The 15,539-nt window shown below is 38.5% G+C and overlaps 1 protein-coding gene across 2 annotated transcripts in view; it reads right to left on the bottom strand.

The window, feature by feature from the left end:
* Positions 1-2,195: 2,195 nt before the first annotated feature.
* Positions 2,196-15,539, bottom strand: part of CLHC1 (clathrin heavy chain linker domain containing 1) — a 1,972,328-nt gene continuing 1,958,984 nt past the window's right edge. The window contains exons 12-13 of one of the 2 annotated variants that reach the window (XR_006362617.1): positions 3,948-4,054; positions 2,599-2,684 (exon numbers count right to left, since the gene is read on the bottom strand). Coding sequence is in view for 1 of the 2 variants with exons in the window: in XM_044055182.1 (XP_043911117.1) it covers positions 2,488-2,684 (197 nt within the window). In the remaining variant the exon portion in view is untranslated. Of the gene's footprint in view, positions 2,685-3,947; positions 4,055-15,539 lie in introns of both variants that reach the window. The other variant, XM_044055182.1, reaches the window with a different exon arrangement.

Here is a 15,539-nt window from a genome sequence, read left to right as displayed (position 1 = left end):
ATATAATAAGATACAATCTAGATATTTGGTATTTTGTATGCCCTTACTCACACTATTATTATGCATCTCCAACTCCATTAAAATTTAAATTCTTCAAAAATGTCTACAAAAGAAAATTTCCAATTTTTCTTGTAGGATGATCAAATTTTTATTTTGAAAATATTAAGAAAGCAGTACAAAACTTCTGGATGAGGATATTAACTCTCATATTTTCTACTATATCATGCAGGAAACATTTAACACAAATTTATATTTATACACCAAAACATTTACTACTAATAAAAAGGCAATTCATATTACACAGTTAAATAATACTGATAAGTAATTCAAATTGGTTTCTGACATCCTAAACGTAAATTACGACAGAAATATTCTTATGTGAAAATTTCAACAGTTAGAAAGAAAAAAGGTAAAAAAACAGATGGAACAATGTTAATACAATCAGAATGTACAAATACATTATTTGCATGCACATAAAGGAGATTGTTATCCATGTAGTGCAAACAAAATAATATTATGTAAATACAGGATAATTTTGATGCATACCCGTCAATTAACAGAAGCTGGTTTCATCAAATGTACAAAAAATTGAAAGCAGTTTGCTGAAACCACCTTCAGCAAACATTAAAAATATTTTGTTTTTGGGGGGTACCCCCCACCCCCCAGGACACATACACACACACACACACACACATATATATATATATATATATATATATATATATCTCAACTCCAAGGTTACACAACAATGGAGAAAAAGGCAATATCTACTGCTGGCGAAAGTAGTTTCGGTGAATTACTTTCAATTTGTTTGCATTTATTGAAACTACTTTTGGCAACCTGACACATACCCATTTTGATTTAGCCATGCACTATAAACAAAATAATATTATACTAATACAGGATAATTATGATAATTGGCTTAGGGAACAAGAAGATATTGTTTCCTTACGTTATGATTACTTTATCTGTGTGTAAGCTTGGCTAGGCTTTAAAGGGTTTGTATGCCAATTTCCTAGTAGTTACCTATGAAGCTATAATTCTTAATGGATAGATTGATTAAGTTAAACACATGTACATGAGGTGGCACTTGAATTGACTATTTTCTCTGTGCATAGCAATTTTCAAATTTAAAAGAAATTACAGAATTCTATCAGATTTTTTTCTAAGATTGCCCATTTGTTATTAATGATTATGCATTATACTACTATAGCCAGTTGGAAGGTTCGGTAATCAATGTGTCAGGCAAGGATAATACTGGTAAAACAGGATGGAATATCAGGGATAGCATTTTTGCAATGCTGTCTGATATCTATCCTAAACACAGACTGCTGTATAACTGCAAAGATTATTAGCAATTAATTTTTCAGTCTGTCCTCCACAGAAGTTGAAATGGGTTTTCCACAGGGAGAAAAATACAGGAGACAAATATGCACTTACGATTAGCATAAATAATGTTAGAAAAGAAAATGATGCAGTCTGTTGAACCTAGTGATTAAAAAATTGAAAGCACTAAATGCTTTGACTTAAGAAACAGGGCATATATTTTTTCAGGTAACATATTACTAGACTTTAACTTTTCAAATAACTGATACAATTTGAAATCTGTTCAAATGACATGCCAGTATAAATTGAACAACTACATTACTCATCCATTTATGCTTACTATGAGAGTTTAACAGATTTACTTATTGTGTTCCTCATTTGTTCTAGTAAACAACCATTTATTATGTTATTTAGATCAGGAATTAGTAGGCATAATCTGCTATTGACATCAGTTCCATATGATTGCATACTCAGATGACCTGATCACTGTAACGCCTCATTATTAAGATAACATAGTAAAAATTCAACATTTTTGTTTAGAATTGTACAAGAAATATTTAGATTTCATGAGAGATGAGCATTATATAAAAATTGCAGCATAAACCTGCACAGGTGATCCTCATGGTAAACAATTCAAATGGTATACATATATATAATGCTGCCCTATATGTGGAAACAGCCCAAAGTACTTATGAAGCATACTGAAATCTGACTCAGAAGACAATTGTGAAACAAGTCTCATTTTTTTCATTACTTGGTGCTATTAATGTTATCAAAATGTTCTTGTTACACTGCTTTTGTTTCTGCTTAAGCAGCATTTGACTCCCTCCTTCATAGTTATGGATAAAACATTTCAGAGACATAAATTCTATGGAACATATTTATTGAAAGCAAACAAGAAATATGGCTTAAATATTTCTGATTTAAAAGAAAAAAGTACCACACATTGAATTTGTCAGCTTTTCATCTTAACTCATGCCATATAATCTTCTGCAAATCACATCTACATTAACATGGAAACCTGTTCTAACATTAATCATCAATGTACAGCATTTACTTCTGGTTGTATTCTGAACAATATTTCAGAGCACCCTGAATGACAGCAAACACTGACAAATCCATCATCTAGAATTACACTTACATACTATCGCTAAATGTAGATTACATGAACACATGTTCCATTATCTTTCTGTCATCATCATTGCCAGAAATTTCCAATATCCCATCCTGGGATGTAATTATTGACATTATTTCTTCAGCCAAGGCATTGTAGTTATTAATGGAGCACTCGTCAGCAATCTTCTTCCATCCTTCTGGGCTACAGATCTCATCAGTCAGAATGACTTGTTCTAAAGTTTCTGCAGAAAAGAAAGCAGAAAATGAAGCAATGCCAGATTCTTTTGGCACATTACACTAAACTATGCCACATATTCTAACAGCAAGTTAGTTTCTTCTTAGTGTACACTTAGTGTAGTTAGTGTAAGTACTCTGCACAACCCTTGAAGAGTACTACTAAACTTGCTGAATTTAAGTTGTTGACATTAAGCTCTAAAAAGTCTCAAACTGACTCAATACAAACAAAATGCTCAGTTGCTTAGTCAGACAATTAGTTAAATTGCTTGTGTGTTTGTTTGTTAAACAGGGTAGTAAACTGCTTCAAAAGTTATCTAATTCAATCACTCCCTCTGCTTACAGCGAATATGCACTGGCATTACAATACAACTATATAAAGCCATTGTGCGTACAGTATACTAAAATAGCAGCATAAACTGAGATCACTTATCACAGAATAGGGTAGTTTGGTTCCTGGTTAGTGTGCCTACTGCATCCAAATGGATTTTTACTGAGGTTTCCAGTTTTCTCCACATCCAAAGGATGTGAACATAGGTGAACTAACAAGCCTCTAGACTGTCTGTAGATGTGTGTTTGAGTATGTACATGAATCTTCTAATGGACTGGCATCCAGTCCCAGACTGGTTTGCTGCTTTACGCCTGTTGAGTGTCAAAATATGCTGTGGCTCTCCCAAGATCCATAATAGGATAAAGTTGTTATATGAAAATAAATGAAAGAATAAATACATTATCACAGAATACTAAGACTTAGGATATAAAACCAATAATAAGGAAAACTACTGAAAATTATTAGTACTAAGTGCAAATAATATATACCAGCACTAAATAAAAGGCAAAACTAACATTAACAACAGTTACACAAGTGATAAAAGTGAGAGATACACAAAATACAGAACATTTTTGTATGACAACCCTGCTGCTCACTAATCATCAGCTTCCGTCTTGGTCATCTGACTCATTTGTTCCCTTTACTAGATTGAGAGCTGACTGAGAGCTCATCATTAAGGCAGTCACTGAGAAAGTTTTGATACGCATCCCTAACACACTGTGTTATACCCAATGAATATTCTATTAAGTGGGTATGCAATGGATGCAGGATAAGCCTATTATTCATTTCCACAGGTAATGTAAGTACTCAAACAACCCTGATTCCCAAGATGAGTACATCATGCATATTTCTCTGAATTCCGCTGGAGAAAAAGATGCAGCGAGTATACCTTGGACATGTACCCCCATACCTACCCTAACATAAATGTCCAGCAAAGTACCTTTACTCTTCTCCGTATCTTGCCAGCTCCAGCAGGAGCCTCAGCCAGTAGTCAAATCTGGATCACTCTGGTCGTAGTCATGGCTTTTTCACTCTGTGCCATCAGAACTGGCAAAAATATACAATTATTAGACAGATGGCAAGTCTACAATATTAAAAAAAGAGTCTTTAGCAACACTAACTTATGTATTTGCCCAAGCACAGGGCAATGATCTTAAGATAATAATAAAAGCTAAAGAGTAGAACTGGGTCATGTGCAACAATTATAACTGGACACTTCAAGTGACCGGTGAAACAAAACAGATACATCTGCCCTACAATTTTAGCAAGGAATTAGATTTTTCCTAAATCCACTTGAGTCCAAAATGTTCATAGGAAATTTGTTACACATTATAGGACCTACAGAAGCAAGTATAATCACTTGGTTGAAGGGCCTATAAAATGTTATTTGTAACAGCCAATGACAGTAATGTCTGGTAGTGAGGCAATGAGCCTATTTATTTATTAATTGACTGATTTCAAGTAGGTAAAGGACTACAAAGACCCCTTTTTAGTCATAACCTTGCTGTAAAGAGAAAACAAAAATAAATTTGAGCCAAGAAAACACTGATAAAATAATACTTACCACCACCAATAACAACTAATAAAATTAAATAAGTAAAGCGTATCTATATATATATATATATATATATATATATATATATATATATATATATATATATATGTGTGTGTGTGTGTGTGTGTGTGTATATGTATATGTACAATCTTCAGCCTATTAACACACTAATTAATTATCTGGATAAGGGCTTAAGAAGAAAATGATTTGTGTTACACTACAAAAAATTACAAGAGACTGCATTACAGCTTTCCTTAAATTTCATTATCGCTTTTCAACACAGATATAATAATAAGAAAATTAATTTCATTTGGAATGGAATTCCATATCTGTGGTAAGATCAAAAAAAGATATTGGAGGTACAATGAACTATAATAAGCAATGTCAAAGCCCTTGACTGATGAGCTGCAAGATCTGTGGCTACTAGATCCAAAGGTTTAAGAATTTTGTGCAGAAAAATTCAATGCTCAACGTAAAGTTCTTGCAGTATTCAGTACTAGAAGTCTAAATAACAAATTGTCTGACCTTGAAGCTCACTAGAATTTGGTGCACATTCATATGTGGCCTGCACCTGTCGCCCTTGGGATTCTGGATACTGGCAAAGGCTCTTGCCACCCCTCTAGTGCCTTTTTAAGGCAAATTTCAAATGACAAATTCACCACCATAACAGGTACAAGCAAGCAGAATCTGAGGGTAATGCTACTCAATGCTATAAGTCTAAACCTCAAAATGCACTCGCTCGAGGCACTCCTTAAAATGGAGAACATTGACATCTGTGCAGTGACAGAGACCTGGTTCAAAGCTCCAGAGAGCACCCCTGCATTACCAGGCTATAATTCATACCAAACCTTTCAGCCACCAAACCCAGACCAAAACACTAAAGGTGGAGGTGTGTCCATATTCATTAAGGATATCCACACCGCCAAGGTAGTTGCTCAGCATAACGCATCCCAGATTATCCAAGTTCAACTAACTCTGGGCAAAACTGCAATCCAGATTGTAGCTTGCTACAGACCGCCCACCATGCTCCAGGATTCCCACTCCTCTTTTCTTGATACACTGGAAAATATTAAGGTACAACCCAACACTCTAATGGGTGATTTCAACTACCCTACCATTAACTGGGAAAACTGCTCGTGTACCAACTCTGTTGCTCAACATTTTATGGAAATCAATTCCAACCCCTTGGATCAACTTATCCACACCCCCACCAGGGGCAGCAATATCCTAGACCTGGTCATCACCAACACACCTCCTCGTTGGTCAGATCTGACCACAAGCTAATCATCCTAGACATCCACATCCTGCTCCCACCCCCATTAGGAAAACAACTGTAAAAAATTTTTCCAAAGCCAACTTCACGCTTCTTAAGACAGAAGTAGCAAACTTCATGACACCCATGCAGATGGACAATAGAGGTACGACTGCTGAATCCTAACAAATGCACTTTATAAGCACTTACACAAGTGCATGGATCATGCAATCCCTAACAGAACCAAGATGTTATCCTCCCAAAAAAGGAAGCCAATCTGGTGGTCTTCTGCCATAAACAAACTCTACAACAGAAGAAAGAAACTGTTAAAATCCTCCAAAGCTAGTTATGAAAACAAAATTGCCACCGATTCTAAAGACAACCACAAAGCATTCTATAGCTATGTCAAGAATCTCAATGGCAACACTCAGATCTGCTCTGAGTTACAGCACAATGACACTAAATATACTGAACCAACTGATATTGCCAACATCCTGGCAGATAGGTTCAGTACTAACTTTACCCCCCTCTCACCCCCTAAAGGGCCCATCTTTATACCGGAAGAATGCAAAGTTCCTGTAATCACTGCTGCACAGGTAAAAACCTCACTCTCCAAAGCCAAGAACACAGCATCCATGGGACCTGACAACATCCCAGGCTGCCTTCTACACAAACTACAGAATGAACTGGCACCCCACCTAAGTACCATGTTCAATCATAGCCTCACCTCAGGCTTTGTGCCCATTGAATGGTGCACTGCGACAGTTATCCCACTCCACAAAGGGGGGGCCACAACAGACCTCGGGAACTACCACCCCATTAGCCTGATAAGCCTGATCTGCAAGGCCATGGAATGTATCATCATGGAACTCATAAACAAAGAGATTGGAGATCTCCAAACTGCACCCCACACAGTTCGGGTTTGTAAAAGGCAGATCATGTCTCCTAAACCTGATAGACTTCTTTGAAGCAGTCACCAAAGCCATAGATGAGGGTAAGGTGGTTCACACAGCCTATCTAGATCTCGTCAAGGTGTTGGACACCATCCCCCACTCTGGAATTATAGATAAACTCAATAAACTAGGTATAAATCCCTATGTCACAAGATGGGTTGCCAACTGGCTTACTGACAGAATGCACACTGTGAAAGTAGCAGACTCCAAATCAGACTTCAGACCAGTGACAAGTGGAGTACCACAGGGTTCAGTCCTGGATCCTCTCCTGTTTGGTATCTACTTCTCTGAAGTACAGGCTAACACAGAAGGTCTTTGGCTAACTAAATTCGCAGATGACTGCAAACTAGGAGCCATAATCAAAACTCCTAACAATGTGGACATCTTACAAAAGGGCCTCACTGAGACAGATGCCTGGTGTCAAAGCCATTGTCTCAAGCTCAATGCCAAAAAGTGCATTGTCATCCCCTTTGGTAAAAACTCTGTACCCATGAACTACCACATAGGCGGTAGTCTACTTAACACCAAAAGTGTGATGAGACCTTGGGACACAGGTGGACAGTAGTCTCTCCTTTGATAATCACATCGCCACAGTGGTCAGGAAATCCTTCTATGTGACACACCTCATCACAAAAGGTTTCTCATCCAGAAAAAAAGAGGTCATTGTTCCCCTCTACTCATCACTCATTAGACCCATTATAGAGTACAATGCCCCTTTTGGTATGTACCTCACAAGACATCTACAACAACTGGAAAGGCCGCAAAAATACCTCACAAAGAGGATTACTGGCCTCACACAGATGCCTTACGCAGACCGACTCAAAAAACTCCAGCTTTACTCCGTCGTATATTGCCTACCCAGAGGCAATCTCTGCTTAACATACAAAGCTATGTCAAATGAGAGCTGTTGGACATGCTCCACTTAAAGAAATCCCAATCCCTCTGAGCTACATGCTCTAGGGACCTAAACCTTGTCACCACAATAAACAAAACATGCTGGAGGGATAGATTCCTGTCCCAGAGACTTCCCATACCCTGGAACAGACTACCTATCTATGTCAAACAGAGCTCCTCATTAGCACTCTTCAAGAAAAATCTTGATGATTGAATGGGTAATAGGAAATTCACCCCGGGGATCACTTCTGTGGTTCTGCTTGACAGGGGCACAGGAAAATAATTTTCTTGGGTGGCGAAAGCCAGGGTACCTTTTTGGCTAGGCTTGTACAGGCCTTAGGGCCAATAGCCTAGTACCTACCTATGATCCTATGAACCTATATGTTTATTACTACCAAAACATGACTTAAGGGTGCAGAAAGCAGCCACTCTATACCATGATTTTTGCACATACCATACCTTTAGACTCAATGAAAGCTGTGGCAGAGTATCAGTATTTGTTAAAGACCATATTACCTCAAGACAGATTCCCAGAGACATTTAAACCGAACTTACTGAGATGTGGCTCAGCTTAAATAAAACCAATTATCAGATCATAGCATGTTACAGGATCACTTTGATAAGCCCTGAAAAAACATGCTAAACTAGATGAACTTCAAATAAACATTCTCTGGAACAAGCTCTCCATCCATGTGAGTGCAACTTGGACCAATGAATGGGTAATTGGAGATTCACCCTTTGCCTGGCTCATATGTTTCTGAAGGACAGAGGCAGTCAGTAAATCACCCCCTATAAATCAAATTTATGGGTCACATTTGGGTTGCACGGCTAAGCTTTTAAGGGCCCTAATGGTTGTTAGCCTTGTATAAACCTATGAGCCAATGAACAAAAACTCCATCATCCTGGGAGAATTTAACTACTCATCGATAAACTGAGACCTATACCTGAAATGCAGGCTATGTTCAATAATCTCTCAAATTTTATAAACAGGAATTATCTGGATTAATAGTCAAAGAGCCCACTAGAGGTCAAAATGTTCTTGACTGGTCCTTACAAATATGGCAGCTATATGTACTATCCCACAGCTACACCTTTCCCCAGTCAAGTCTGACCACAAAGTGGTAATCTGCTCTTTCAAAACCCGTAAACCAGCTGAGGCAAATATCATAATCTTCAAAGACTTCAAATGTACAAACCTCCTACAATTCTCCTTAAGTTCAACTATAACTTTACCCCCAAAATGTAGACATGGCTAGTAGTTATCACATAGAACACAGCATAAACCTGTCAGTCCCTACTAAACTAAACAAAAAGTGAAAGGAAAGAGCAAATCAGCCTGGTAGTCCACATGCATAAATAAACAATACAATAAGATAAAAAAAACTCATTAGAATACATAGCAAAACTACAGACCCACAAATCAGGGTTAACATAAGAAGGTTATCTAAGGCACTGAAAAATATCATCAGGAAAACTAAGCTTCCCATGAACTTAGGCTAATATCAGAAGGTAATGATAATTATAAATCTTTCTTTACCTATGTCAGGAAGTTACGAAACAACACCCAATATTGCTCTGACCTTATCCAAATTGTCCCTACTTACTGTGATTCGGTGGCTATCGTAACTATACTAGCAAACAAATTCAGTACTAACTTCACCCCAGAGACATTCATACCAAACCCACATATACTTAAGGACCTAAATCCATTTATCACAAAACACTTGTTAAAGTACTTTCCAAACTAAGAAATATATCCTCTATGGGACCAGATGACATAACAGGCTGCCTGCTTATAACTATTCAACCTCAGCTTATCCACTGTGTTTTTTTCCATGAGGTTTTGCACACAGCAATTATGAGGCTTCTTCACAAGAGTGGACCCACCACAGTCCCTGACAATTGCAGACTCATCAGCCTGATGACCCTCATCTGCAAGAGCATGGAACAGGTCATAAAGTACAGTTTTGTACCTACCATAAATGTAGACTCAGTGTTTCTTGCCCCAGATGCCAGTTGCCCTCTTGGAAGGCTAAATTTTGGTAAATGCCAATGTTTCAAAAAAATAGAAGGCAAAAGGCCTTATGTTCTGTGGAATAGGTTTTCCATGGAAGGAGTAACAGAATCGTGCCTGTGCCTCTGTTGTTACCTTGCCACTGTCGTCCTCTGTGTAGGCCCCTCTGGATTGATTTCTGCCTCTGGAGCGTCTATTCCTGCCCCTTTTGGGATCTAGTGGAAGTCAGGAAGGACAATTTTTGGCAGGCCAGTTCCTGCTAAACCTTGGGGGGCTGAACTGCAACCGAAATCTTTAACCGTTTGTACAGATTTTGCCTTTTCTTCCATTTCTTCATTACCTGCTGGGCAGGTGTACCAAACAAAACTGGCTTAATCCATAGGAGCATCTAATACTAGCTTTTAACATGATCGAACCATGCATTCATGCTATCACATGTCTACTCATGGCTGATTCAAATGAGATCTCCAGTAATGCATAGCCATGTAGCATCTCAGCATTACCAGCTCCGTAAGATGTTGTTATGGATTCTATACTATATCTCTTATCATTTATAATATTTCAGGATCATTTTTTTAGTTTTTAGATAACTGATCAACCTTGGTATTGTATATGACTCTTGTGAAATTGATGGTTAAAGCTCTAGCTGAGAGAGTAGGTGAGAGTAGCTCTTTTGAGGACTATCTGTCTGCTGGCTTTTTTTCAGATCTGTTCCAAGCTTTTTGCTGTGGTTCAGGTTGCTGTGGTAGGGCCCTTGGCTATGGTCGGCCTGGAAGGGGTTGGGGTCTGCAGATGGGGCCTTGGTAGTGCATGATGATATCTGTGTAAATCTGATGAAATCTATCTGGTTTAGGGTGCAGAGTCTGAATCTGGTGCAGTGCAGACATCATTAAATGCATGCAGGAGACACAGGAGAGGAGGGGGGTTAGGTTGGTAGCACGTGTTTGGGGAGGTTAAATGAAGCTCCTAAATCCTGTTCCTGCTATTGAAATCTTTCTCTTGCCACTGAATTGTTGGTTTCCCCATGCTTGGTGCTTCTGGTTTCCTGGAAGTAAGGTTTCCAGGAGAATGTCTTCATCAGGATCTGAGCATTCAGCATCTTCGTCTAAGGAGCCTGGAGTCATCCGAATCATCAGAGGGACTGGCTCTGGCTCATCCATGGATCTCTCTCAGGCTGGGGCTGAGAGGCTCTGTCTTTCTGCTCTTGATCTGGGGCTGAGAGGCCCTGTCTGGAGTGAATGTTTGTGATCTAGACCAGAGAATTATCCAGTTGAGGGGGCTTAACAGGATTTAGTTTAGTAGATTGTATATTTGGCAGGTGCTTAATAGGCTTAATAGCAGATTTGACTTGGCTAGCACCAATGCTGCAGAGACAGGAGGCAGAGCAGGGTGCTGATGCAGGACTAGGAAACCACAGCCAGTGCTGGGGTAGAGAGTGGTCAAAGATGGTAGCCTATACCTCACTAGTAGTCCACTGTTGTAGGTAAAATTTCTGAGAGGCCGATTCAAGTAAGCCAGGCAGAGACACTCATTGCTAGTCATTGGTTTTGCGTTGTTTTTTTCCGCGGTTTTCAGGTGCGGTTTGCGGTTTTTTTAACACGGGTAGTCGAGATTGGCCTTGCATACGTACGCAGTGGGGAGCCGAAAACTTTTCATTTTTCTTTGCATTTTAAGCGCAGCTGGATGAATGTGTTATGAGGCAATGCCGCTGAGGCTGCGTTCCAGCAAGCTCGGGGTTAAACAAGGCAAGCAAAAAGCTTTGTAGAGGTGAGGCGAGGGCCAGGCTTGATAAAACAGGCCGTGACATTGGCTGAGGCAGAAACAAAAGAAAGAGTAAGTAAAACAGTTACTTTGATTTCTGTCAGTGGCAAGTGCATTCGGTTTTTTCTCCCGTGGCTGAGGCAAGAAAAAGCGTTACAGCGATAGCTTAGAAGTTACGCCGTAGTAATGACTGATCCATGAAGGACATCAGACCAAATAAACTACAATATTAAAAAACGTATAAGACTTGACCCTCAACAATTTGGCTTTGTTAAAGGTAGATCTTGTTTAATGAAGTCCTGCTCCTTTCATTATGTTGTAACAGTGGACATGGAATCCTCCTGTCTGGTACAGCTGATCGCAAAGGGTATTTTCACTAGGCCCAAAGAAATCTTGACCTCCTTAATATTCTGCATCAGTCAGGACCATCATAAAATACAATGCCTCCTTAGGCATGTACCTTACTAAACATATTAAGCAGTTAGACAGACCCCAAAGGTTCCTGACAAAAAAAACTCTGGACTAAAGGACTTCAGCTATCAAGAGAGGCTGAAGGTCTTGTACCTGCATTCAGTATCCTACAGCCTCCTTAGAGGCTAACTGTGCCTTGCCTCCTTGGCCATTAGGGATCCTGCAGTCCAAGACTTCTTGTTTCTCCACAAATTAAACAGTTCTGCAAACTCTAAAACCAGAGATCTGAACCTGCTTCAGAAATAAACAATTTATGTTGGAGAGACAATTTTTTGTCATGCAATAACAATTCCTTCCTCTTCAAATTAAACAAGGTGACACACTATCTTCCTTTAAGAAGGAATTAGACAATCAGATGGGTTTTCATAAATGCACCCCTGCTGTAACTGGAATATTGTTTCTTGGAAAAGGAGGTAAGGTCTGAGGGTGGCTACTGGCAAGGGGAAAATGGCCACATGGCCCATTTGCCTTGTACATTCTAGGATTCTATTACATGATCATGTACATAACAGAAGTTTTGATTTTAACTGAAGTGGATGCCATGTTTCATTGCAAGTATTGCAGTGATGTTCGCTATGATGAGCACCATTAATAAAATGGCAAAACATTGTCTAGATTAAAAGTTCACTTTTCAGTTTATGTCCCACTGATCATCTCCCATTCTATACAGCCAAACATCTCACACAATCATTTAAACAGCATGTTTATAAAACAGCATGTAACCTTTCCAGATTTAGTACAACTTTCCAGAATATCCTTGCACCTCCTAAAAACAAATAATGTAATTTTACTATCCAAAAAGAGTAGTATGCTAATGCAGGATAGGAAAAAAAGCATGGAAAGAACAGCAAAAATATAAAACACCACAATATCTTGAAAACTTCAAAATGCTTTGCAAACAAAAAATGTACTATAATAACCTTCAGAATAATAGTAAACAAATTCTAAAAATTTCTGGTCAGCCACTTCAGAAATATTACATCCCTGCCATAAATTCAACCCCATCCCCTCTCCCAGTAACTCATCACTCAAAACCACAATACAATTCAACTCTTATTTCATAGATAGTATAGCATCTCTAACCAGCAATCCCCCAGTATTTAATCTTAACCCTGCCCAGCAGCCATATATTAGCACATCTTCTTTCACCTTCAAGCCTGTGGCCACATCCTATATAAAACTACTCTTAAACTCAAACCATGCTCTACTTCAGCTGATGACCTTCAAAGTGAGTAGCTTAAAATAACAGCCAATATCATTGTCTACCCTGTCTCAGTCCTTATAAATAGGTAAATCCAGGAATCCCATGTTCCTTCTCTCTCTGGAAAAAGTCACATATTATCCCACTGCAAATTCAACAGATATTACTAACTTTATATCTAAAGCAATCTTACCCTCCATTCAAAACCAATTGCTAACCTATTTACTGCAGGAAGAACTCTTATCCCCCACACAACATGGCTTCCATCCTTTTCATATTACTAACACCGCACCTCTAACCTATTTAGATATTGTCAATAAAGCTACAGATAATGGCAAACTAGTCTCTTCCTCATTTCTAGACTCATCTAAAGCCTTCAACACAGTTTATCGCAGCAAACTTCTACTTCAAATGTCCTCATGAGGTCTCTCTCAGTCAGGGTTGCCAGACGTCCCTATTTGGGCGGGACTGTCCCGAGATCAGCAGCCTGATCCCAAGTCCCGCACTGCCAGTTTAAATCCCGGGCAGCATCCGCATTGTTTTTTTTTTTTTTTGATTGGCCCGTATACCGGCATACGGGCCAATCAAAAAATTGCAAAACAGAGCTACTTCTGTTTAATGCGGAACTGCGATGTTCCGCATTAAACATAAGTAGCTCCGTATTTAGCGATTTTTGATTGGCCCATATACTGGTATACGGGCCAATCACAAAAAAAAAATCACAAAACAGAGCTACTTCTGTTTAATGCGGAACTGCGATGTTTATTTTTGATTGGACCGGGCCAATCAAAAAAAAATAAACATAGAGCTACTTTTGTTTAATGCGGAACTCTGATGTTCCGCATTAAAGACCTAGCATGGAAGACCTTTTTTTTTTTTAGTCTTCACTTTGTTCCTTTGTCCCTACCTGGCCAGTCGGAAATCTGGCAACCCTGCTCTCAGTCCACCCTTCTATGGTTCAAAAGCTATCTATCCAATAGGTATCAGTCAGTAAAATGGCACTCCACCCTTTCTCCATACCTCCCAGTTACCATCAGTGTACCACAGGGCTCTATCCTTGTTCCCCTCCTGTATAACATTCTCACAAATACACTCCACACATCCACACAACAGGCCTCCTTAATTCAGTACAAAGATGACTCCACATTGATTTGCACATCTGACAACATGGCACACCTCGAGAAAATTACTCAAAAAGATCCAGTAGCAACTGAAACATCATGGCTTTGTAACTCACTACTGCTCAACTCTAAAAAAAAAAAAAAAAAAAAAAATACTACTTTTTTTCACAAACCCCTCTCCCGCTTCTCATAGCAAATTACTAGGGATGATATTGGATAACAATCTTAAATTTGACCTGTGTATACACAATCGTATAAGAAAAACTCATCAAAAATTAAAGGTGCTTTATAGAGCCAAAAACTTTCTCATCAATGCAACTAATGTTACACTTGCCACTACTTATCTCCTCCCCACACTTCTTTAATGGTGCTCCAAATCCTTACTAACCTCCAGGCATCACAAAAATCAAAACTTGAACAATCCTATAACAAAGTTGTTAAATTTGCAGAAAATACCCCTTTCAGAGCCCACCACTGTATAGCACTAAAAAAGCCTAAATTGGTTGGAACTACCCTATCAACTAACATATACACAGCTTCTTACCATTTATAAAATTATTCAGAATCCATCTGCTTGTCCAGCACCAAATAACATTCTAACCAACTATGTTCCCAGTTGGTCATTATGATCCAATGACCGAAAAGTCCTATCTGTCCACAAACCTATCAAATCTGCTGTTTTTTCTGTACTTGTACCATGTTGCTAAGGTCTATAACTCCCTAGCTATATTTGTCAAGTCAGTACCCTCCCTCCCATCCCTCAAAAACATTCTGAAAGACTTCTTAGCCAAAAGGTGGCTCTGTTCTTACTCAACAACAGAATAAACTATATCCCTAAATGTGAACAAATACCTCTTCACACCTTACATCTCCTTACTCTCCTTTCTTCACTCACTTCCTTACTTCTATCAATTTCTCTCCCATTTTTTTCTTTAAATATACCATAAGCCTGCTTTCCTGTCACTTCATATTGCAATTCCCAGTTGTATTATATAAACTTACCTTTAATGTATCTATAAACTGGCTAAAACGTCTCTAACTGTTAAATCGTCATATAACTTGTATCTGTTCTTAACAAATGTTTTCATATTATGTCTAATTTGGTATAATTACTTAAGCTGTAGTTGTTTTTGTATTATTTTTAAAGACTGTAAAATTATTGTTCTTAAAATATTTTGTAATACTTATGAGCTTTTCTCCCTGGGCCTCCATTGAAAATGGGCTCCCACCCAGACAGATTTTCCTGGTAATCAAATGTCAATCAATAAATAAATAAATACATAAATGTATATGATGCTCCAGCAAAGACT

The sequence above is a fragment of the Protopterus annectens genome, chromosome 1.part2 (genome assembly GCF_019279795.1).
Source record: "Protopterus annectens isolate FY-2018-M chromosome 1.part2, PAN1.0, whole genome shotgun sequence".
Taxonomy (NCBI): domain Eukaryota; kingdom Metazoa; phylum Chordata; order Ceratodontiformes; family Protopteridae; genus Protopterus; species Protopterus annectens.
The sequence above is the reverse complement of the archived record's forward strand: the minus strand, read 5'-3'. Positions and strand labels throughout refer to the sequence as shown.